The following is a 26,328-nucleotide window of genomic DNA, read 5'->3' as shown; positions in this document are numbered from 1 at the left end:
AACATACCAACCAGCAGACAAAACTCCGGGTCCTGGGCAGATTGAGGGGGGAAGGGAGGCACCACAGCTATAAATACCCAGGGGAGGGCCCCTGAAAGCCCGGGAAACTATTACACCCCTGATTGGTGCACTCCTTCCCCCCCCCACCCATGGGACATACCACTATAGTTACCAACAAGTTTTACAGGCGGGGGAGGGGGCTAAAAAACCTTGCCTGTATATTTCTTAACCTCTTACTGCTCACCAGTCAGGGGGCAAGCTAGTTATGCACAGCTTGCCCCTCCAGCAGGGTGCCCCCAGCTGTTGCAAAACTACAACTCCCAGCATGCCCGGACAGCCTTTGGCTGTCCGGGCATGCTGGGAGTTGTAGTTTTGCAACAGCTGGAGGCTCTCTGCTTGGAAAACACTGACATAGACAGTGATTACAGCTCCCGGCAGATCTTTATTACTTTTATATGTAAGGATTTGCTTTATCTCTATTAGTTATCTACTTATTTTTCTTTAATCCTCACTTTTTCCTATTTTTGGATGACATTTTGGGGCTTTAGAACCAATTACTAGGTTTCCATAGAGTTCTGGTCTCAACATACAATGGTTTCAACATACAATGGTCGTCCCAGAACCAATTAATATTGTAACTTGAGGAAGCACTGTACATTTTTATTAATTTAAAATCTCTCTGACTCTGTGGATACACAAGGGCCCTGTGATCCCGGAATGTCAGTTTGATATTTAATAATTAATATTTTATTTATCAATAAACAAGTGTGTACTTTATCTATAGACCTTGAGCCTCAATTATCTTTATCATTTACAAATCTATTTAACTTTCTGGCACCAGTTGATTTAAAAAAAAAAAAAGTTTTTCACCGGAGTACCCCTTAAACAAGCGTCCAACTATTATGGATGTACAATGGAAGAAAAAAATGCTTCAGCACTTGCACCACTAGGAACTTATTCACAACACAACCATGGGTGGACGCTGAGTACGGTAAGTCCGCACCTGCTAAGTATTTCGGTGGTGCTCTGTCTGCAGGACACATATAACAACTGAAAAGGATATACAGATGACGGCACTCACCATCCAGTAGCGAAGGCTTTATTATAAAGGTCAGTGCATACAGGACATCCGTAGGCAGAGACAGTGAGGACGGGGGTGTGATCGGGACAGACTGTTTCACGCGACACACGCACAAAAGCTTTAGGTCAGGGTATACAGGACATCCAAAGGCTGAGACAGTGAGGATGGGGGTGTGCTGGGGACAGACTGTTTCACGCGACACACGCACAAAGGCTTTATTATAAAGGTTGGTGCATACAGGACATCCGCAGACAGAGACAGTGAGGACAGGGGTGTGCTGGGGACAGACTGTTTCACGCAACACGCGCGCAAAGGCTTTATTATGAAGGTTGGTGCATACAGGACATCTGCAGGCAGAGTCAGTGAGGACAGGGGTGTGCTCGGGACAGACTGTTTCACGCGACACACGCACAAAGGCTTTATTATAAAGTTCAGTGCAAACAGGACATCCGCAGGCAGTGACAGTGAGGATGGGGGTATGCTCGGGACAGACTGTTTCACGCGACACACGTGCGAAGGCTTTATTATAAAGGTCGGGGTGCATACAGGACATCCGCAGGCAGAGACAATGAGGAAGGGGGGGGGGGGCTTCGGACAGACTGCATCACACGACATGCGTGCAAAGACTTTATTATAAAGGTCGGTGCATACAGGACATCCGCAGGCAGAGACAGTGAGGACAAGGCTGTGCTCGGGACAGACTGTTTCACGCGACACATGTGCGAAGGCTTTATTATAAAGCTTGGTGAATACAGGACATCCGAAGGCAGAGACAGTGAGGACAAGGGTGTGCTCGGGACAGACTGTTTCACACATCACGCACGCGAAAGCTTTATTTTAAAGGTCGGTGAATACAGGACATCCGCAGGCAGAGACAGTGAGGACAGGGGTGTGCTTAGGACAGACTGTTTCACGCAACACGCGCGCAAAGGCTTTATTATGAAGGTTGGTGCATACAGGACATCTGCAGGCAGAGTCAGTGAGGACAGGGGTGTGCTCGGGACAGACTGTTTCACGCGACACACGCACAAAGGCTTTATTATAAAGTTCAGTGCAAACAGGACATCCGCAGGCAGTGACAGTGAGGATGGGGGTATGCTCGGGACAGACTGTTTCACCCGACACACGTGCGAAGGCTTTATTATAAAGGTCGGGGTGCATACAGGACATCCGCAGGCAGAGACAATGAGGACGGGGGGGGGGGGCTTCGGACAGACTGCATCACACGACATGCGTGCAAAGACTTTATTATAAAGGTCGGTGCATACAGGACATCCGCAGGCAGAGACAGTGAGGACAAGGCTGTGCTCGGGACAGACTGTTTCACGCGACACATGTGCGAAGGCTTTATTATAAAGCTTGGTGAATACAGGACATCCGAAGGCAGAGACAGTGAGGACAAGGGTGTGCTCGGGACAGACTGTTTCACACATCACGCGCGCGAAAGCTTTATTTTAAAGGTCGGTGAATACAGGACATCCGCAGGCAGAGACAGTGAGGACAGGGTGTGTTTTTAGGACAGACTGTTTCACGCAACACGCGCGCAAAGGCTTTATTATAAAGGTTGGTGTATACAGGACATCCGCAGCCAGAGATAGTGAGGACAAGGGTGTGCTTGGGACAGACTGTTTCACACGTCACGCACGCAAAAGCTTTATTATAAAGGTCGTGAATACAAGACATCCGCAGGCAGAGACAGTGAGGACGGGGGTGTGCTCGGGACAGACTGTTTCATGCGACACGCGCGCGTCGCGTGAAACAGTCTGTCCCGAGCACACCCCCGTCCTCACTGTCTCTGCCTGCGGATGTCTTGTATTCACCGACCTTTATAATAATGTCAGGGTTACAGTATATATTTGTACCCATTTATTTTCGTATATAAACATATATGTTATACCGTACATGTTGCGAAACACAGCCCGACACTTATCCCCATGTCTGCTTTGTAACAGCAGCAACAAAACCCTGGCTTTATAAGATCGCTTCCCATGCATAACATGCAGATGGCAATTCTTATACACATTCTCCAATGACCTTCAGTACGTATCATGTTATTATGTCCCCCAGCACAGCATGATGGGAAAAAAACTGAAAACAAGGTCTGCGTAAGATGGCTTATCATTCCCTGCTCCCAGACTTTAATAAACAATTTGCTTATCCTGACACTTTTCTTTTTGAAAGCCGCACACAATCCATAAAGTAATGTCGGCGTCAGACACATATAGTGACTGAAGCTTAAACCATGGCTGTTCATCATCTGGTGATCTATACGGCCCGCGCTTTATAGAGACGAGGCAATCTCCTCTCAATACACTGTTTCCATATATCACCAAACACTTGGACAGAACTATTGATTTTACACTTAGGTGGCAATACACCACAGTAATGCAGACTTATTTGCACATGTTGTCTCCTCAAGTAGTTTACGGCGTAGAGGTCCAGCAGTCAGGAGCTTTTACTGCAGACTGAAGAAGTGCGGTACCCTGGTATTTATCACCTGATGATAAAAGGTACTAAAATAAGGCCTAAGATGTTTAATACATTGAAGAATATGGTAATGGTGGTTTTACAGTGGACCCTCTATACGTGATCTATAAACCCTGCATTCATATGGTCAAAGAGCATTAAAACACTAAATATCCCCCTAAGGCTCTAATCCATCAGGTATAAGGGTGTGTTCACACGCTATTATTAGTAGCGGGTTTGCCGCTGCTGGAATCCTGCTGCGAGTTACGCTACCCTTGATTTAAATGGGTCCACAGAAATTTGCGGACCCATTGAAATGAATGGTAGCGTAACTCGCTGGGAAACCCGCTGCTTGTAATAGCGTGTGAACGCACCCTAAGGGCTATACAACCAGCACCAAGTTCTGAAGTACTAAACCAGCAGACACCAGGGCCATAGGCTCTTCTCCACCAGGCAACAGGACTACACGACCAGCACCAGAGATGGAGTGCTAAACCACCCGACACCAAGGACTAAGGCTCTAATCCATCGGGCACCAGGGCTCCACAGCTATCACTAGATTCTGCATTACTTAAAGGGGTACTCCGGCTGAAAACAAGTGGGAAACAAATGTTTTCAAATCAACTGGTATAAGTAAGTTAAACAGATTTGTAAATTACTTCTGTTTCAAAATCTGAAGCCGTCCAGTACTTATCAGCTGCTGTATACTACAGAGAAATTTGTGTAGTGCTTTCCAGTCTGACCACAGTGCTATCTGCTGCCAGCCCTGTCCATGTCAGGAACTGTCCAGAGTAGAAGCAAATCCCCATAGCAAACCTCTCCTGCTCCTGACAGTTCCTGACATGAACAGAGGTGTCAGCAGAGAGCACTGTGGTCAGACTGGAAAGAACTACACAAATGTCTCTGTAGTTCATCTGGAGCATACAGCAGCTGATAAGGGTTAAGATTTTTAAATAGAAGTAATTTACAAATCTGTTTAACTTTCTGGCACCAGTTGATTTGAATTTTTTTTTCCCACCACAGTTCCCCTTTAACTTCCAAACACCAAGGACTAAGGCTCTAATCCATCGGACACCAGGGCTACACAGCTATCACCAGGTTCTGGGGTATTAAACCTCCAAACCCCAAGGACTAAGACTCTAATCCATTGGACACCAGGGCTACACAGCTATCACCAGGTTCTGGGGTATTAAACCTCCAAACCCCAAGGACTAAGACTCTAATCCATGGGACACCAGGGCTACACAGCTATCACCAGGTTCTGGGGTATTAAACCTCCAAATCCCAAGGACTAAGACTCTAATCCATCGGACACCAGGGCTACACAGCTATCACCAGGTTCTGGGGTATTAAACCTCCAAACCCCAAGGACTAAGACTCTAATCCATGGGACACCAGGGCTACACAGCTATCACCAGGTTCTGGGGTATTAAACCTCCAAACCCCAAGGACTAAGACTCTAATCCATCGGACACCAGGGCTACACAGCTATCACCAGGTTCTGGGGTATTAAACCTCCAAATCCCAAGGACTAAGACTCTAATCCACTAGACCAAAGGGTTTAACCACCGGCATCAGGGCTTGGAGTACTATAGAGCTTGTAGTGCTAAACCACTTGACACGATGCACTAGTGCTTTAATACAAAAGACACCAGGGCAAATCCACTAGGTCCAGGGTTTGTAGTACTAAACCACCAGACACCAGAGTTTGAAATACCAAACAGCTGGACACCAGAGCTTGTACTACTAAGTCATCAAACCAGAGCTTGGAATATTAAACCCCCAGACGCCAGGGAAAAGGGCTCAAATCCACCAGATACAAAGGGCTAAACAACCAGCTTGGGCTTTGAGAACTAAACCACTAGACAACAGGGCTTATAGTAATAAAGCACCAGATACCAGGGACTTGAACTATAACCTAACAGATGCCAGGGCTAAACCACTGGAACCAGGGCTGGTTATACACATCTACCACGCACAAGAGATTGAAGTTACTAAACCACTAGACACCAGGAACCAGGGCTCCAGCCCAACAGATACCAGGGCTAAACAAGCAGGACAAGGGCTTGTAGTGCCAATCAACAAGACACCAGGGCTACACCATAAGCACCAGAGCTTTAAGTAATTAACCACCAGACACCAGGGATAAACCAGCAGCACCAGGGCTTTGAGTAGTTAACTACAAGACACCAGGGCTTGAAGACCTTAATGGGGTATTCAAGGAAATTTTTTTTATTTGACCATGCTACAGGGGCTGTAAAGTTAGTGTAGTTCATTATATAGTGTCTGGACCTGTGTGTGATGGTTTTCTCACAATTCTTCTGTGATTTTCACCTTAATATTTATTTTTAACAGCATACAAAATGACTGTTGCCTCAGATTTTTCCCAGGCTGCAATGCGGCCGAGACATGACATCACTAGTCAGCTGATGACATGGAGCCTGTCTGCTTCAATGGGTGGAGCGATCGCTTGGTGGGAGAGAGATCAATCTGCAACTAATGCAACAGCTGTAGGCACCCTGATTGAAAACCACAGGTCTTTTGAATGGATGCAGCTCATTTATGTTTCAATGGGTGGGGTGGCTGATGTGTGGGCAGGAGGAAAATGGAATTATGAGATTTGTAGGCAAAAAAGAAAATTCAAACAGGAAATACCAGTTCACAAAAAGCTAACGACAGTGTTATGGTAATCTCACAACATCAAGCTAGTTGTGGAGTTTTCAAAGATTCCCTTGGAGCCAAACAACTACAGTAAAAATTCAACATACCGTAAAGTAGAATGTCTGCCCGAGCGGGTAATACTATTTCCAACAGGTGATGGTAGGTTGCTTCCTCTATGTAGGTCTTCAATTGAACGACTCCAATGTTTTGATTTATCAACATTGTTTTCTACGTTATTTTCCAGACTTTCAAAGTCAAATCTGAGTAGAAACAAAAAAATAAGAAATCAGACATAAAGAAGCTGCTTTAGGGCTCGTTCACACGGGCAGATTTGATTGCAATTCGCAGCGTGTTTCCCATTGCAAGTTTGAATGGAGGCGGGCTCTCCGCGGCAGATTGCCGCGGAGAGCCTGCCTCCATTCAAACGTACAGTGGGAAACATGCTGCCAGTTCGCAATCAAATCCACCCGTGTGAACGAGCCCTTAAATGGGCACTGTAAGATACAAAAAATGTTGTAAAGCATGTATAACAAATAGGTTTTGCACAGTGGCTTTGCGACCCGGGTGCGGGGGGTGCGGCCCGCACCGGGTGACACCAACCTAATGGGGTGACACCAAGACGCTCCGCAGCACCCACACCCCCTCCCCAGCTACACTGACACCCCCCTATGTGCCCGACCGGCCTCCCATCCGTCAGCACCCCCCCGCCTGTGCTGTGTGTGCGGTGCGCCCGTCCGTTAGCAACCCCCCCCCCCTTTCAGTGCGCCCGTCCATCATCACGCCCCCCCCCCCTCACCTTCACCAGTACTGTGCCCGGCCTCCGCTCCCACGTCTGCGCCGGCCTGACGTCACACCGCATGGCTGCGCAGGGGGACGTCAGTAACGTCACTCGCATTGCGCCCGGTGAGAAGGATCGCTGCGCTGGATGGGTGAGTGTGTATGTCTGTCTCTATCTATGTTTGTGTGTGTGTGACTCTGTGTGTCTGTGTGTGACTGTGTGTTTGTGTGACTCTGTGTGTGACTCTGTGTGTGTGTGACTGTGTGACTCTGTGTGTCTGTCTGTGACTGTGTGTTTGTGTGACTCTGTGTGTGTGTGACTCTGTGTGACTGTGTGTTTGTGTGACTCTGTGTGTGTGTGACTGTGTGTGACTCTGTGTGTGTGTGACTGTGTGTCTGTGTGTGACTGTGTGTTTGTGTGACTCTGTGTGTGTGTGTGACTCTGTGTGTGTGTGACTGTGTGACTCTGTGTGTCTGTCTGTAAGTGTGTGTCTCTCTGACTGTGTGTGTTTGTGTGTGTGTCTCTCTGTGTTGTATGTGTTTTTTTTGTGTGTGTGCATGTGTGTGGGGAGACTTTGACGCATTGTGGGGAACCTGCAAGGGAACCTGCGGCCTAATGTGGGGAGTCTATGCTACCTAATGTGGGGAGTCTATGCTACCTAATGTGGGGAGTCTATGCTACCTAATGTGCGGAGTCTATGCTACCTAATGTGCGGAGTCTATGCTAGCTAATGTGGGAAATCTGTGCTACCGAATGTGGGGAAACTGCTACCTAATGTGGGGAAATTGCTACCTAATGTGGGGTAACTGGTACCTACCTAATGTGGGGAAACTGGTACCAAATGTGGGTAATCTATGCTGCCTAATGTGGGGAAAAGATGCTACCTAATGTGGGGAAACTGCTACCTACCTAATGTGGGGGAACTGCTGCCTACCTAATGCTCCCCCCCTGGCAGTAGCACCCTCATCATCCGCCAGCAACTACCCCCCCCAGCAGTAGCACCTCCATCAGCAGATCCTGATGGTGGATGATGGCGGTGCTCCTGCCAGGAGGATGATCCTGCCGATGGATGATGGGGGTGATACTGCCAGGGGGGATGGCCAGTAGCACCCTCATCATCCTTCAGCAACACCCTCCCCCAGTAGTAGCACCCCCATCATCCACTAGCAACACCACCAATACCCCCCTCCCGTGGTAATAGCATCAGCTAACGGATGTTGAGGGGTGTTACTGCGGTTGTGGTATTATATTCAGAGGGTGCACTGTATGGCAACGTTATATTCAGAGGGCGCAGTTTGTGGTAGTATTATATTCAGAGGGCACAGTGGGTGGTAGTATTATATTCAGAGGGCGCAGTTTGTGGTAGTATTATTAGAGATGAGCGAACTTACAGTAAATTCGATTCGTCACGAACTTCTCGGCTCAGCAGTTGATGACTTATCCTGCGTAAATTAGTTCAGCATTCAGGTGCTCCGGTGGGCTGGAAAAGGTGGATACATTCATAGGAAAGATTCTCCTAGGACAATATCCACCTTTTCCAGCCCACGGGAGCACCTGAAAGCTGAACTAACTTATGCAGGAAAAGCCATCAACTGCCGAGCCGAGAAGTTTGTGACGAGTTGAATTTACTGTAGTTTGCTCATCTCTAGGTATTATATTCAGAGGGCGCGGTGGGTGGTAGTAATATATTCAGAGTGTACAGTATGTGTTGGTATTATATTCAGAGGGTACAGTATGTGATAGTATTATATTCAGGGGTACAGTATGTGATAGTATTTTATTCAGGGGTACAGTAAGTGGCAGATTTATATTCAGAGGGTACAGTATATGGTAGTATTATATTCAGAGGGTACAGTATGTGGCAGATTTATATTCAGAGGGTACAGTATGTGATGGTATTATATTCAGAATGTACAGTGTGTGGTATTATTATATTCAGTGGGTATGGTGTATGGAAGGTTTATAATCAAAGAGTATAGTGTATATGTCACGATTCGGCTTGCGGGTTGTGGATCCGCTGTGTCAGCGAGGGATTGGCGTGGACCGTGCTAGTGGACCGGTTCTAAGAGGCTACTGGTTTTCACCAGAGCCCGCCGCAAAGCGGGATGGTCTTGCTGCGGCAGTAGCAACCAGGTCGTATCCACTAGCAACGGCTCAACCTCGCTGACTGCTGAGAAGGCGTGGGACAGAAGGACTAGGCAGAGGCAAGGTCAGACGTAGCAGAAGGTCGGGGGCAGGCGGCAAGGTTCGTAGTCAGGATGGATAGCAGAAGTTCAGGTACACAGGCTTTGGACACACTAAACGCTTTCACTGGCACAAGGCAACAAGATCCGGCAAGGGAGTGCAAGGGAGGAGATCAGATATAGCCAGGGAGCAGGTGGGAGCCAATTAAGCTAATTGGGCCAGGCACCAATCATTGGTGCACTGGCCCTTTAAGTCTCAGAGAGCTGGCGCGCGCGCGCCCTAGAGAGCGGAGCCGCGCGCGCCAGCACATGACAGCAGGGGACCGGGACGGGTAAGAGACCTGGGATGCGACTCGCGAGCGGGCGCGTCCCGCTGTGCGAATCGCATCCCCGACGGCCATGACAGTGCAGCGCTCCCGGTCAGCGGGACTGACCGGGGCGCTGCAGGGAGAGAGACGCCGTGAGCGCTCCGGGGAGGAGCGGGGACCCGGAGCGCTAGGCGTAACAGTATAGTAGTATTATATTTAGAGGATACAGTGTCTGGCAGGTTTATAATAATTATTGTTTTCATATAGAGGATGAGAATGCGCTGACATAGTGAGGAGACGTCTGGGCGTCACATTCTACAGACAGAAGTTTTAGCTGGACCAGGCGGTATGTACCATCTGAATTAGATAAGGGAAGACTATAGAGAAGACGTCACCTGTAGTCACTGATATCATTGTACATTCTCCTCACTATAGAGAAGACGTCACCTGTAGTCACTGATATCATTGTACATTCTCCTCACTATGTCCTATCAGAGCTGTAGTCGCTTGTCAGTTCTACAGTTATGGTCAGTGAAACTACAACTCCCAGCATAACCTCACCACTGCTCAAAGGGGTACTCTACTGGAAAACATTTTTTTAATCAACTGGTGCTACAAAGTTAAACAGATTTGTAAATTACTTCTATTTAAAAATCTTAATCCTTACAGTACTTATTAGCTGCTGTATAAGCGATTCACAGGAAGTTATTTTCTTTTTTAATTTCTTTTCTGTCTGACCACAGTGCTCTGTGCTGACACCTCTGTCCATGTCAAGAACTGTCCATAGTAGGAGCAAATCCCCATAGCAAACCTATCCTGCTCTGGACAGTTCCTGACATGGACAGAGGTTTCAGCAAATAGCACTGTGGTCAGATTGGAAAGAACTACACAACTTCCTGTGGAGCATACACCAGCTTATAAGTACTGTAAGTATTAAGATTTTAAATAGAAGTAATTTAAAAATCTGTTTAACTTTCTGGCACCAGTTGATATAAAAGTAAATGTTTTCCAGTGGAGTACCCCTTTAAGTAATTCTGGGAGCTGTATATTTAAATGGTGAAAACTTCTTTAACACTTTCCCATTCTGTGGCAACTGGTATATCTGATTATTATACTGGAATTTCTCACAATGCGCTACAACAGTGGTGTCTGTCACAACAGGCTAAAAACTTACTGGGGGAGGGGGGAGGTATGGGGGTGACACCATTTTCTACCGCACCGGGTGACAACAACCCTAGCAACGCCACTGGTTTTGCAATTGCTTTCATTAGAACATTTTCAGTATTTCATACAGAAAAACCCAGTCAAACAACTGCCCCCACTGCCTGCTTGGACACATACTAGTCCTGCTGTGTCCATGCATCATCACCTGTGTCATGGACACACTTCCTTGATTGACAGCTGTGAGTGCAGGGCTCACAGCTGGAGGAAAAACCCTCCCACTGTCAGCTTGTGTCTGCTACTATCAGTGAGGACAAGCTGGGAGTTGTAGTTTTGCTAATGCTAGGGGAGATGTGAGCGGACAGCATACTGAGAGAGGGGGCGGAGACCTGCACAGTGAGGCCACGCCCCCTCCATTTGAGAGGAATTCAGACTAGTGAGCTAAATTAAAAGTGTAATAAAAAATAAATAAAGGTGCTAGACACATAAAAATGTGATGTACATGGTCAGGATTAGGAAATGAGTGATATGTTAAAAAAATGTTTTTTTTTGTTGGATCTGACGGGTACGCTTTAAGTGGTAACCTAAAGTAATCAGTGGCTATAATAAATCCCAGTAGCCCATGACATACTCACAGGGGTTCAAGATGCTGAGATATGAGGACTTCCCCACACACAGAGCTGGTTTAGCAGTCCATGACCCAGCAAACATTTCCTCCTGTCTCAGCTTCCTGGACCATTGAGAGTGGAACATGGGCTTAAAGGGGTACTCTGGTGGAAAACATTTTTTTTTTTTTTTTTTAAATCAACTGGTGCCAGAAAGTTTAACAGATTTATAAATTACTTCTATTTAAATATCTTAATCCTTCCAGTACTTATCAGCTGCTGTACGCTCAAGAGGAAGTTGTGCAGTTCTTTCCAGTATGCTCTCTGCTGACACCTCTGGCCATGTCAGGAACTGTCCAGAGCAGGAGCAAATCCCCATAACAAACCTCTCCTACTCTGGACAGTTCCTGACAAGAACTACACAACTTCCTGTGGAGCATACAGCAGCTGATAAGGACTGGAAGGATTAAGATTTTTAAATAGAAGTAATTTACAAATCTGTTTAACTTTCTGACACCAGTTGATTTAAAAATAATAATAATAATGTTTTCTACTTTAGTACCCCTTTAAGGTGTTTACTGTGCTCAAAGCTCTATATTTAGTTGTAGTACCAAATATAACCTATGGACAGATGTGGTGCTGTTTTTGCAAGAAGGCAACCATGTCTTTCAAATCCTGGACAACCCCTTTATAATCTTTGCTCTGGGGCACTATATTTCCAGTCAGCCCAAGGGAATGTACTTTTATTGATCTTATGCAGAATATTACAGGTAAAGTGTTTACTGACATATTGGTCATCATAAACGTCTACTCAATATTATCCCCTGTGACTTGTCTGTAAAAAAGACAGAACACATAACCTGATAAGATTTTTGGAAAATCATTTTATTTCCACCCTAGTGACATAGAAATTATATGTTTTTATCTCCCTAAAAACACAAGTAAATTGAAATCCAACACGAACGATCCTTATCCTGCAGGACGTCATGTGTCAGGGGTTTGGTCGGGAAGCCTCTATACACATTAGGCGGTTGGTCGATCCTACCGAAATCAGAGGTTGCAACAAACTTTTAGCTAATGAGTATGGAGGATTTTACTGTGGCAAGAAGGAGCCCTGTTCAGATTTGCAAATATATATTGTAAGGATTTCTCCCTGGGGATAGCTCTGGGATCGTCCTTGACACCGCAACGGGACACGTTTCCACTTCAATAAACCGGCAAACAACAGTACTTAATGCAAGTCTGGCTCCTCGCCAGCTCTATTAGACAGGTTGCAGGATAAAATAAAACAGGAACAAACAAAACCCTAGACCGTCTAGTCACTAACTAAACAATCCAGCATGCCCTGACTATCCATTGGTGGGCTTTTCCCGCCCAGTTAAACTTATGCCTCCTGCAACCTTCTACTCACTGTTCACACACAGCGTTTGCAACCTCTTGCTGTGGGTCTCGTCCACATCACTCTTTGGGGCCACTCCCAGCTCGGGCTGTGTGTTCCTCAGCAGGACCCCTGCGCCTCTCCCCTACAGCCAGCTTGCTGTCTTCTAGGGAGAGCCCGGACTATACTGTTTCCTTTCCTTATAAGCACACTTCCCCTTTCTGCTACCTCATTAATTAGGCCACAGGGGGAGGTTTCTCCAGGGTTAGCTAGGGAAATACACCCTTTACTTGCCACACTGTTACAATATATATATATATATATATATATATATATATATGGCTAGACTGAGCAGGGACAACTCTTCTGAAGGGCAACATAGTAGAATCATGGCCAGCTTCTATGATATGTAGGGTACAGATTATTTTGAGGGTAGAGAAGCTACTTACGTGACTGCGTATTGTGCAAAGGAGAGGTATTCCACCAGTACATCCAGACCCTTGTTCTCTTCATTCAAAAATTCTCTCACCCATCTGTCAAATATAGCAACCATCATTAAGAATTTCTAATATAGAATTTATTTTAGAATGGAAATGCAGCACCTAAAAAAATGTTAAAATAAAAATAGAGAAGTAAAGCTGGACACTAAGGGTCAAACAGCTGCGGTTATACGACAGATTCGGGACCATGGAAATTTTTGGATTAGCATTTCAATGGCGCATCTATTACTAGAAGGCCAAAGAACTGCAGAATTCTGATGTACTGACAAAAATGTCTTTTATCCAGTTTAAAGTTCAAATTGTATCCAGAATTTTTGCTCTGCTGCCTGGAAAGCGCCCTGCTATAAAACCGGCAACAGGCCATGGAGTTCTGTAACCCTTTAGCTGAGGGGTATTATACATCAACATACACATGTATAGTGCAAAACATTTTATGTCAAAATTAGGATTTGTTTTGTTTTCATTGTTGCAAGTTCAATCTTTTTGTATATAAGCTTTTTATGCATTTTTTTGGTCCACTGAAGCCAGGTATAACTTCGTGAATCGCTATGAGAGGTTTGAAAGTAAGTGGTGCTAATAGATTTACTTTCATGATTAAAGGGGTACTCCGGTGAAAACCTTTTTTCTTTAAAATCAACTGGTGGCAGAAAGTTAAACATATTTGTAAATTACTTCTATTAAAAAATCTTAATCCTTCCTTTACTTATTAGCTGCTGAATACTACAGAGGAAATTCTTTTCTTTTTGGAATGCTCTCTGATGACATCACGAGCATAGTTCTCTCTGCTGACGTTATTATAACAGTAACGCTTTATTTATTGTTGTCCTTAGTGGGATTTGAACCCAAGTCCCCAGCACTGCAAGGCAGCAGTGCTAACCACTGAGCCACCATGCTGCCCTTAGCATACATCCTCTATGCATCTGCTATGCACGGTTGCTAAAATGGAAAGAGATGCCAGCAGAGAGCACTGTGCCCGTGATGTCATCAGTGTTCCAAAAAGAAAGGAATTTCCTCTGTAGCATTCAGCAGCTAATAAGTACTGGAAGGATTAAGATTTTTTTATAGAAGTAATTTACAAATATGTTTAACTTTCTGCCATCAGTGGATTTAAAAGAAAAAATGTTTTCACCGGAGTACCCCTTTAAGTGAAAGCACCCAGTTTTTAGTCTTTAGGTGACCAACATAAAATTTTGTTAAGTACCAACATATACAGTAGCATGATACATGGATACAGAACACTAACAAGGTAATGCAATATGTCATATATAGCCCATACAAGTTAAAGGGGTACTCCGGTGGAAATTTTTTATATGGTTTTTTTTTTTCCCAAATCAACTAGTGCCAAAAAGTTAAAAAGATTTGTAAGTTACTTCTGTTAAAAAATCTTAAAGGGGTTATCCAGGAAAAAACTTTTTTTATATATCAACTGGCTCCAGAAAGTTAAACAGATTTGTAAATTACTTCTATTAAAAAAAATCTTAATCCTTTCAGTACGTATGAGCTGCTGAAGTTGAGTTGTTCTTTTCTGTCTAAGTGCTCTCTGAGAGTAGAAGCAAATCCCCATAGCAACCCTCTTCTACTCTGTGCAGTTCACGAGACAAGCAGAGATGTCAGCAGAGAGCACTGTTGCCAGACAGAAAAGAACAACTCAACTTCAGCAGCTGATAATTATTGGAAGGATTAAGATATTTTAATAGAAGTAATTTACATATCTGTTTAACTTTCCGGATCCAGTTTATATAAAAAAATAAAAATAAAAGTTTTTTCCGGGAATACCCCTTTAATCCTTTGAGTACTGTATGCTCTAGAGGAAGTTGAGTTGTTCTTTTCGGTCTGCCCACAGTGTTCTCTGCTGACATCTCTGTCCATATCAGGAATAGTGTTGAGTGTGAATATTTGAAATGCTAATTTTTACCGCGAATATCGTCATTTCGCAAATATTTAGAATATAGTGATATATATTCGTATTTTCTTCTTTGTTTTTTTTTAATGCAAATTTATGGGGATATCGGCACTTCCAGACTGGACACTGATCCCTCCCTTCTTTTAGGTGAAAGATATAATTGCGCATGTGCACTATGCAAATTTCATTACGAATTTTCGCATTAAAAAAAGAGAATGAACATAGCGAATATGCAAATTTCACGAACATAGGACGAATATTCGTATTTGAATATGGCCCCTGCCGCTCATCACTAATCAGGAACTGTCCAGAGCAGGAGAGGTTTGCTATGGGGATTTGCTCCTACTTTGCACAAATCCTGATATGGACAGAGGTGTCAGCAGAGAGCACTGTGGTCAGACAGAAAAGAACAACTCAACTTCCTCTGGAGCATACAGCAGCTGATAAGTACTAGAAGGATTAAGATTTTTATATAGAAGTAATTTATAAATCTGTTTAACTGTCTGGAACAAGTTGATTTAAAAAAAAAAATTTCCACCAAAGTACCACTTTAAGGGACTGTTCATTTTGGATCATCATAGCATGGTACTCATTGAAAACAACCGGCAAGGATGAGTTGGGTCCTCCAAAGGGATATTTGTTGTTGCAGCATACACTCATTTACTTAAAAGGGAATGATCTGCAATACTAGACACAGCTAATGGACTGGACCAACACCAGACATAGCCAATAGATTGGACCCACATTTGACATAGCCAATGGACAGGACCAACACCAGACACAGAAAATGGACTGCACCAATAGTAGACATAGGCAATTGACTGGATCAACTATAGACACATCCAATTCACTGGAGCAAAACTAGACACAGCCAAAGGACTGGACCAACACTAGACACAAATAATATACTGAGCTAATACCAGACACAGCCAAAGGACTGAACCAATACAGGACACAGCCAATAGACTGGACCAACACTAGACGCAGCCAAAGGACTGGACCAACACTAGACACAGCCAAAGGACTGGACCAACACTAGACACAAATAATATACTGAGCTAATACCAGACATAGCCAAAGGACTGAACCAATACAGGACACAGCCAACAGACTGGACCAACACTAGACACAGCCAAAGGACTGGACCAACACTAGACACAAATAATATACTGAGCTAATACCACACACAGCCAAAGGACTGAACCAATACAGGACACAGCCAATATACTGGACCAACACTAGACACAGCCAAAGGCAGTCCTTTGGCTGTGTCTAGTGTTGTGTCTAGTGTCTAGTGTCTACTGGACCAATTTTAGACACAGGCAATGTACTGGACAATACCGGACAAATCCAAAGGACTTGACCAATACAGGACCCCACCAAACAACCAGACTAGTTCTAGACACAGTCAAAGGACTGGGCCAACACAAGACACAGCTAATGTACTGTGCTAATACCAGACACAACTAATGTACAGGGCCAATACCAGACACAAATAATGTACAGGGCCAATACCAGACACAACTAATGTACAGGGCCAATACCAGACACAAATAATGTACAGGGCCAATACCAGACACAACTAATGTACTGTGCTAATACCAGACACAAATAATGTACAGGGCCAATACCAGACACAACTAATGTACAGGGCCAATACCAGACACAAATAATGTACAGGGCCAATACCAGACACAACTAATGTACTGGGCTAATACCAGACACACCTAATGTACTGGGCTAATACCAGACACAACTAATGTACTGGGCTAATACCAGACACAGCTAATGTACAGGGCCAATACCAGACACAACTAATGTACTGGGCTAATACCAGACACACCTAATGTACTGGGCTAATACCAGACACAACTAATGTACTGGGCCAATACCAGACACACCTAATGTACTGGGCTAATACCAGACACAACTCATGTACTTGGCTAATACCAGACACACCTAATGTACTGGGCTAATACCAGACACAACTAATGTACTGGGCTAATACCAGACACACCTAATGTACTGGGCTAATACCAGACACACCTAATGTACTGGGCTAATACCAGACACAACTCATGTACTTGGCTAATACCAGACACACCTAATGTACTGGGCTAATACCAGACACAACTAATGTACTGGGCTAATACCAGACACACCTAATGTACTGGGCTAATACCAGACACAACTCATGTACTTGGCTAATACCAGACACACCTAATGTACTGTGCTAATACCAGACACAAATAATGTACAGGGCCAATACCAGACACAACTAATGTACTTGGCTAATACCAGACACACCTAATGTACTGGGCTTATACCAGACACAACTAATGTACTGGGCTAATACCAGACACACCTAATGTACTGGGCTAATATCAGACACAACTTATGTACTGGGCTAATACCAGACACAGCTAATGTACTGGACAATACCGGACAAAGCCAAAGGACTTGACCAATACAGGACCCCACCAAACAACCAGACTAGTTCTAGACACAGCCAAAGGACTGGGCCAACACAAGACACAGCTAATGAACTGTGCTAATACCAGACACAAATAATGTACAGGGCCAATACCAGACACAACTAATGTACTGGGCTAATACCAGACACAAATAATGTACAGGGCCAATACCAGACACAACTAATGTACTGGGCTAATACCAGACACATATAATGTACTGGGCTAATACCAGACACAACTAATGTACTGGGCTAATACCAGACACAGCTAATGTACTGGGCTAATACCAGACTCAGCTAATGTACTGGGCTAATAACAGACACACCTAATGTACTGGGCTAATACCAGACACAACTAATGTACTTGGCTAATACCAGACACACCTAATGTACTGGGCTAATACCAGACACACCTAATGTACTGGGCTAATACCAGACACAACTAATGTACTGGGCTAATACCAGACACAACTAATGTACTGGGCTAATACCAGACACAACTAATGGACTGGGCTAATACCAGAAACACCTAATGTACTGGGCTAATACCAGAAACACCTAATGTACTGGGTTAATACCAGAAACACCTAATGTACTGGGCTAATACCAGACACAACTAATGTACTGGGCTAATACCAGACACAACTAATGTACTGGGCTAATACCAGACACAACTAATGTACTGGGCCAATACCACACACACCTAATGTACTGGGCTAATACCAGACACAACTAATGTACTGGGATAATACCAGACACAACTAATATACTTGGCTTATACCAGACACACCTAATGTACTGGGCTAATACCAGACACAACTAATGTACTGGGCTTATACCAGACACAACTAATGTACTGGGCTAATATATTCGTATTTTCTTCTTTGTTTTTTTTTAATGCAAATTTATGGGGATATCGGCACTTCCAGACTGGACACTGATCCCTCCCTTCTTTTAGGTGAAAGATATAATTGCGCATGTGCACTATGCAAATTTCATTACGAATTTTCGCATTAAAAAAAGAGAATGAACATAGCGAATATGCAAATTTCACGAACATAGGACGAATATTCGTATTTGAATATGGCCCCTGCCGCTCATCACTAATCAGGAACTGTCCAGAGCAGGAGAGGTTTGCTATGGGGATTTGCTCCTACTTTGCACAAATCCTGATATGGACAGAGGTGTCAGCAGAGAGCACTGTGGTCAGACAGAAAAGAACAACTCAACTTCCTCTGGAGCATACAGCAGCTGATAAGTACTAGAAGGATTAAGATTTTTATATAGAAGTAATTTATAAATCTGTTTAACTGTCTGGAACAAGTTGATTTAAAAAAAAAAATTTCCACCAAAGTACCACTTTAAGGGACTGTTCATTTTGGATCATCATAGCATGGTACTCATTGAAAACAACCGGCAAGGATGAGTTGGGTCCTCCAAAGGGATATTTGTTGTTGCAGCATACACTCATTTACTTAAAAGGGAATGATCTGCAATACTAGACACAGCTAATGGACTGGACCAACACCAGACATAGCCAATAGATTGGACCCACATTTGACATAGCCAATGGACAGGACCAACACCAGACACAGAAAATGGACTGCACCAATAGTAGACATAGGCAATTGACTGGATCAACTATAGACACATCCAATTCACTGGAGCAAAACTAGACACAGCCAAAGGACTGGACCAACACTAGACACAAATAATATACTGAGCTAATACCAGACACAGCCAAAGGACTGAACCAATACAGGACACAGCCAATAGACTGGACCAACACTAGACGCAGCCAAAGGACTGGACCAACACTAGACACAGCCAAAGGACTGGACCAACACTAGACACAAATAATATACTGAGCTAATACCAGACATAGCCAAAGGACTGAACCAATACAGGACACAGCCAACAGACTGGACCAACACTAGACACAGCCAAAGGACTGGACCAACACTAGACACAAATAATATACTGAGCTAATACCACACACAGCCAAAGGACTGAACCAATACAGGACACAGCCAATATACTGGACCAACACTAGACACAGCCAAAGGCAGTCCTTTGGCTGTGTCTAGTGTTGTGTCTAGTGTCTAGTGTCTACTGGACCAATTTTAGACACAGGCAATGTACTGGACAATACCGGACAAATCCAAAGGACTTGACCAATACAGGACCCCACCAAACAACCAGACTAGTTCTAGACACAGTCAAAGGACTGGGCCAACACAAGACACAGCTAATGTACTGGGCTAATACCAGACACACCTAATGTACTGGGCTAATACCAGACACAACTCATGTACTTGGCTAATACCAGACACACCTAATGTACTGTGCTAATACCAGACACAAATAATGTACAGGGCCAATACCAGACACAACTCATGTACTTGGCTAATACCAGACACACCTAATGTACTGGGCTAATACCAGACACAACTAATGTACTGGGCTAATACCAGACACACCTAATGTACTGGGCTAATACCAGACACAACTCATGTACTTGGCTAATACCAGACACACCTAATGTACTGTGCTAATACCAGACACAAATAATGTACAGGGCCAATACCAGACACAACTAATGTACTTGGCTAATACCAGACACACCTAATGTACTGGGCTTATACCAGACACAACTAATGTACTGGGCTAATACCAGACACACCTAATGTACTGGGCTAATATCAGACACAACTTATGTACTGGGCTAATACCAGACACAGCTAATGTACTGGACAATACCGGACAAAGCCAAAGGACTTGACCAATACAGGACCCCACCAAACAACCAGACTAGTTCTAGACACAGCCAAAGGACTGGGCCAACACAAGACACAGCTAATGAACTGTGCTAATACCAGACACAAATAATGTACAGGGCCAATACCAGACACAACTAATGTACTGGGCTAATACCAGACACAAATAATGTACAGGGCCAATACCAGACACAACTAATGTACTGGGCTAATACCAGACACATATAATGTACTGGGCTAATACCAGACACAACTAATGTACTGGGCTAATACCAGACACAGCTAATGTACTGGGCTAATACCAGACTCAGCTAATGTACTGGGCTAATAACAGACACACCTAATGTACTGGGCTAATACCAGACACAACTAATGTACTTGGCTAATACCAGACACACCTAATGTACTGGGCTAATACCAGACACACCTAATGTACTGGGCTAATACCAGACACAACTAATGTACTGGGCTAATACCAGACACAACTAATGTACTGGGCTAATACCAGACACAACTAATGGACTGGGCTAATACCAGAAACACCTAATGTACTGGGCTAATACCAGAAACACCTAATGTACTGGGTTAATACCAGAAACACCTAATGTACTGGGCTAATACCAGACACAACTAATGTACTGGGCTAATACCAGACACAACTAATGTACTGGGCTAATACCAGACACAACTAATGTACTGGGCCAATACCACACACACCTAATGTACTGGGCTAATACCAGACACAACTAATGTACTGGGATAATACCAGACACAACTAATATACTTGGCTTATACCAGACACACCTAATGTACTGGGCTAATACCAGACACAACTAATGTACTGGGCTTATACCAGACACAACTAATGTACTGGGCTAATACTAGACACACCTAATGTACTGGGCTAATACTGGACAGAGCCAATTAACTATCTAAGTTTTTGGAAAATTACAAGATTCCATTCTAACCCTGGACATCTCCTGCATTAAGGGAATCCAAAAAAAGTTACAAAGTAGCTTCATATAGGGGTGTTCTTTGATCTCTTATGGGTGGTAAAGGTTTTTCTCTTAGAGGTGCTAAGGTAAGCATCAGGGAGAAACCAGATCTAAAATGAGGTGGCCATCGGAGTCTTATTATAGACTTCTCTTGTATAATAATTGCATTTTGCTAAGTCCATGGCCGTAACCTATGAGCAGGAATGATGAATGGATCGTACTTGCCACAGTGTGATCATTTGTATGGAAAGAGTAGACTAAACTTTGTGGTTTTTGCTAAAAATAACCTCATTTGAAGATGTGGTTTTTCCATTTCACTAAATTTATAATGTTCTCGCTTATACAAAGCCGCTCACAAATGGGTAACATAACCAGGCTTCAGCGGGCATCCAACTCCAATCTCTTTCTCTCTTTGGCACAGAAAACTGCTTAGCTCACAATCTGGCAACATCAAACCAGTGCTTATATGCCCTATAAAACCTAATAGATGTAATTATTAGGTATACAGCAGATGCATATCCAAAGCCTCCAGACAGCAGAGGCCGTAAAAGTAGAACAGACTTTTACAAAGTACATTTAATTGCAGGAAACGTCAAACCTGCCAGTCAAAAAAATTAAAAAAAATTCAAAAAGAAATTAAAAATTAAAGTGCATTTGCTTACCCTATGTGATTTGTTCTCAGAGAGATTTCCAGTTCCCGTAGAACCTGAGTGGACTCCTGTACTCGTCTCCGAAACTTCTGAAGAGGCACAAGATGAGACATATGAGATTTACATATGACCATGTGTACACCAAATGGTAAAAAAACTAAAACATTAGGTTGTATGCAGAGGCGTAACTTGTAGCTTCTTGGCCCCGTTGCTAAATCTGCAACAGGGCCCCATGTGCCAATTATAATACTGGTCTCTTATTGGTCAGATGTTCTTCAGAGCCCCCTTAGGCACCAGGGCCCCGATGTGACTGCTACCTCTGCACCACCTATAACTACACCCCTGGTTGCATAAAATAATACTGGGCTTGGTTGTACATTTGAAAAGGATCTTACTTTTTACACTTTTTCTGCTTTAGCTAAAGTTTATAAACATTTTGTCCTTATGGTAATAGAAATAGGTTCTCCAATATTATATCCTGTAATGGCATAAGCTTAAAGAGGTACTCCGCTGCTCAGCATTTGGAACAAACTGTTCCAAACGCTGGAGCCGGCGCCGGGAGCTCGTGACGTCATAGCCCCGCTCCATCATTATGTCACGCCCCGACCCCTCAATGCAAGTCTATGGGAGGGGGCATGGCAGCCGTCACACCCCCTTCCATAGACTTGCATTTAGGGGGGCGGGGCGTGACATCATGATGGGGTGGGGCTATAACATCACAAGCTCCCGGCTCCGGCTCCAGCTTTTGGAACAGTTTGTTCCAAATGCTGAGCAGCGGAGTACCCCTTTAAGCAATGAACCAATAAAAACAGAGATGTAGTGTAAATCATAGGATAGAGCAACAATGCCAAGGCTGGTTATAGGGGGTGACACACTGGACAAATACAAAAGGTCCTAGGGGGCAAAGACCTGGAAATCAAGGCCTGAATGGCGATATTGTGTGGGCCCTATACGGCATTGTATGGAAGTATGATGTGGCAAACAGAGCTCAATAGCTTATTTACATATATATATATATATATATATATATATATATATATATATATATAAAACAATATTTGCTGCTTTTAAAATTTTTGAAAAATGTTTCTAAGAATGGCAACAGAGTAGTTTCTATTTTGCAGCTCAGGTGACTAGGTCTGCCATGTTGGAATGCAGCTGAAATGGAGCCATTCATCCACCGATGAAGGAAAGAAAGATAATAAATATGGATAGTAATGTGACACCTGTACTTCCTTTGTTAAGGTTTTACAGTAATTGTTTGACAGTGTTTTTTTTCATAAAAAGTCCCATTGCTATGTACACTTTTGAATCCCTAGAAGTCCCAGGATGGATGTGAAAATAATACTGAACATAGTAGACAAAATCCACTGAGCAGGACCATACTGTCAAGGGGACTATAAGAGCCAATCTCACTGGCCACATAGACACCAATGCTCATAGGCAGTCAAAAAATGTATCGTCGGGATAAATATTTGCATTGGCAAATCATTCAACACCTAAGCTTGGCCGGTCAGCCCATAAACAAATCAGGTGTCTCATGATTGTTCAAAGATATAGTTGGCGGAGCTCTGCACTTCATGGCCAAGAACACACTATGGCAAGGGTGATGGCAAACATTGGAAATTGGGGAACTTGGCTGTAGGCCATATTTAAATGGGTACTCTCATTAAAAAAAAAAAAATTATTAAATACATTATGTAAAAAAAAAAAATTCTAATATATTAAAAAAAAATCGTGATGGGGAGGGGGAATAGGGAAATTTAATTTAGTGATAGCTACTCTTTAAATGAAATATTAAGATACAATGATATCCCATGAAAGGGTGCCTCCGTTAGAAGATGCATATATCTGTCTTTCTTCTGTCCTACGGAGCACCCAGAAATAAATCCTACCCCCTACCCCCGGGAGAATATGTTTTTGATATTCTTTTTAGATAGGATCTCCAACAGGGTCCCTGGGGATCATATTTGAGAGGTGAGTAAGGGCATGTTACCAGAAAGGCAGAATGACATCAAGTACATACCGAATAGTTATAGATATCTATATCTACTTTCTTGGCTTTATTCTTTATACTAGATACATATGGTATTACTTATCTCTTGGAGAAGCAAATAATAATATAGGTAAAGATCCAACCTGTTACAAAGTCTGGGCACCTAAAAGTTAGACTTCCACAGCGTTTGTCAACATTTCTATCTAGAAATAAGACATGTACAGACATTACATAGTCCTACAGGTGACAATGTTCTCCCTGACAACTTGGTATGTAATAGAAGAACCAGCCCCATTCCTGCTCACATATAAAGTATTACACTTGCGTTTTCCTAACAAATATTAATACTATAATTAATTGCTGAAAACTCCTTAGCCGCTCGTGGTAATGGAAAAATACAATAACACCTTACCACTTAAGCTTCAATATGTAGGAACCGGCATCAATTTAAAAGAGTTTTTGTAGCTGGGCCAATTTTCCTTTTTAAGACATATAACCATACAAATGAAAATCTTAGTTTCCAACCAAACTTGACATAGCTGTGGTGTAATTGTCACCCAGATCTTCTTATACTTCACAGAGGGGATTAAAGAAAAGTGAAGTGGAGACAACAGCTTAACCAGATCACAGAGGCTTTAAATACATCGTCTATGTATCTACCCCCCCAACGTAAAATGACAAGCTGAAAAGTTTCCACAGGCATACAGTAACCCCATAAGTATGTCTAAATTTATGTTAGAGGACCATCTTAGTAATAATCATAGCATATTTCAACTGAGGGTGGATATAAAAAAATGGACATTCCATCAACCAATGAATTGATCAAAATCAATTTACCATGAACATAGATGCATGTTAAACAGAAATAAATGTTTTTTTTGCAGTCCTAATAAGTGTTGTGCTCTATATATGCGGATTGTCCACATTGTAGGGTTCTTTGCATCTGTAAAAGGGTGGGATTCAGTGGCGCAATAGCCATGAGACAATACTGCACAGGTAAATCAGGCCATAGCATTTAACAGACCGTCCTCAAAGTAAAGTATTATTTGACCATGTGGTCATGCTAGTTCGTGGTGTACGTACTTCTGCTTAGGATTGTTAAAGAATTATAATGGAGTTTTGGGACCAGAATCACTAATCCTAAGGATAGAGTGTCTATAATAAAAAATATATAAATAAATATATACACATGTCATATTAAACTCAGGCGTTAGGATTTCCCAGACTGTAAATGCCACTCCCTGCTTTAAACTAGTTGCCAAATGCAGTAAAACACTAATATTGTGGTTACATAAGATATGAAATATTAAACTTAGGACGCCTAGAAGCTATATTTTAGGGCGGAAAGGCAGGAGGGGCCTTCATCACTACATACGAGCATGTGAAAAAATCCTGTCAAAAGTCCTGTTTTGGGGCTATGCGCCTCAAGTTGTTGTCTACACTGTTCAGAATGGCATATTGTTAAGGTAGACCGAACAAACAACTCTATTTTCATCACGGCACTGTAGAGGATAGACGGGGGGGGGGGGGGGGGGGGGGCACCACTGGATGCTATATCACATTTACAGTATGGTGAAGAATAATGGGATGATGAGCCGAGGCAACAAACATGTGAGGAGTGCAAAGAGCTGGGGAAGCATGAATCAAAAATAGAGAAAAAATAGCTGCAATGCACTCACCTCTAAAACTTCAATTCTTTATTCTTCCATTAAAAGCAGGCAGGATTCTGGCAGAGTAGAACGGTAAAAAACGCCACGCTGTGGCGTTTTTTACCGTTCTACTCTGCCAGAATCCTGCCTGCTTTTAATGGAAGTATAAAGAATTGACGTTTTAGAGGTGAGTGCATTACAGCAATTTTTTTCTCTATTTTTGATTCTATTTTCATCACCTTGTCCTACGGACTTATGGGCTCTCCAATACCATTGTGGTGCCATCTTGTTTGTCTCTTAACAACCTGTTCACACAGTACAGCTCAAACCATTTTTCCAGCTCCACAAGTAGCTATATTATTATGTTCTAAATCTTAAAGGGGTATCCTGGACTGTCACACCCCCTCTCATAGACGTGACGTCACATCCCCGTCTCGGAGGCAGCATCCCTGCACAGAATGCCGGGGGCTGAAACAAGCGGCGGGACCCCTACGATCATACATTTTATCCCCTATCAATTGGATAGGGGATAAGATGTAAAAGCCCGGAATACCCCTTTAAGAGATGGACCAATTGAGCATTGACCACAGCATGTTAGTGGCTACACTGGCAGGATCTGAGTTAGGCTAAGTTCACATCTGCATCAGAGTTCTGGGATCTCCATTAAGGAATCTGTTTAAATATTGCTGTAAGACGGTCAGATCCTACTAAATAAACAGACCCAATTAATGTCAATGGAATCCATCTAGATCCATTGATGTCCA

The 26,328-nt window shown here is 43.4% G+C and overlaps 1 protein-coding gene across 8 annotated transcripts in view; it reads right to left on the bottom strand.

The window, feature by feature from the left end:
- FMNL2 (formin like 2) overlaps nucleotides 1-26,328 on the bottom strand; it is a 358,580-nt gene that overhangs the window by 143,515 nt on the left and 188,737 nt on the right. For all 8 annotated transcript variants that reach the window (XR_008847349.1, XM_056536955.1, XM_056536957.1 and 5 more), the window contains exons 4-6: nucleotides 21,932-22,008; nucleotides 13,071-13,154; nucleotides 6,316-6,468 (exon numbers count right to left, since the gene is read on the bottom strand). Coding sequence is in view for 7 of the 8 variants with exons in the window: in XM_056536955.1 (XP_056392930.1) it covers nucleotides 6,316-6,468; nucleotides 13,071-13,154; nucleotides 21,932-22,008 (314 nt within the window). In the remaining variant the exon portion in view is untranslated. The remainder of the gene's footprint in view (nucleotides 1-6,315; nucleotides 6,469-13,070; nucleotides 13,155-21,931; nucleotides 22,009-26,328) is intronic.

The sequence above is a fragment of the Hyla sarda genome, chromosome 8 (assembly GCF_029499605.1).
Source record: "Hyla sarda isolate aHylSar1 chromosome 8, aHylSar1.hap1, whole genome shotgun sequence".
Lineage (NCBI taxonomy): Eukaryota > Metazoa > Chordata > Amphibia > Anura > Hylidae > Hyla > Hyla sarda.
Note: the sequence above shows the minus strand (reverse complement) of the source record. Positions and strands in the feature narration are given on the sequence as shown.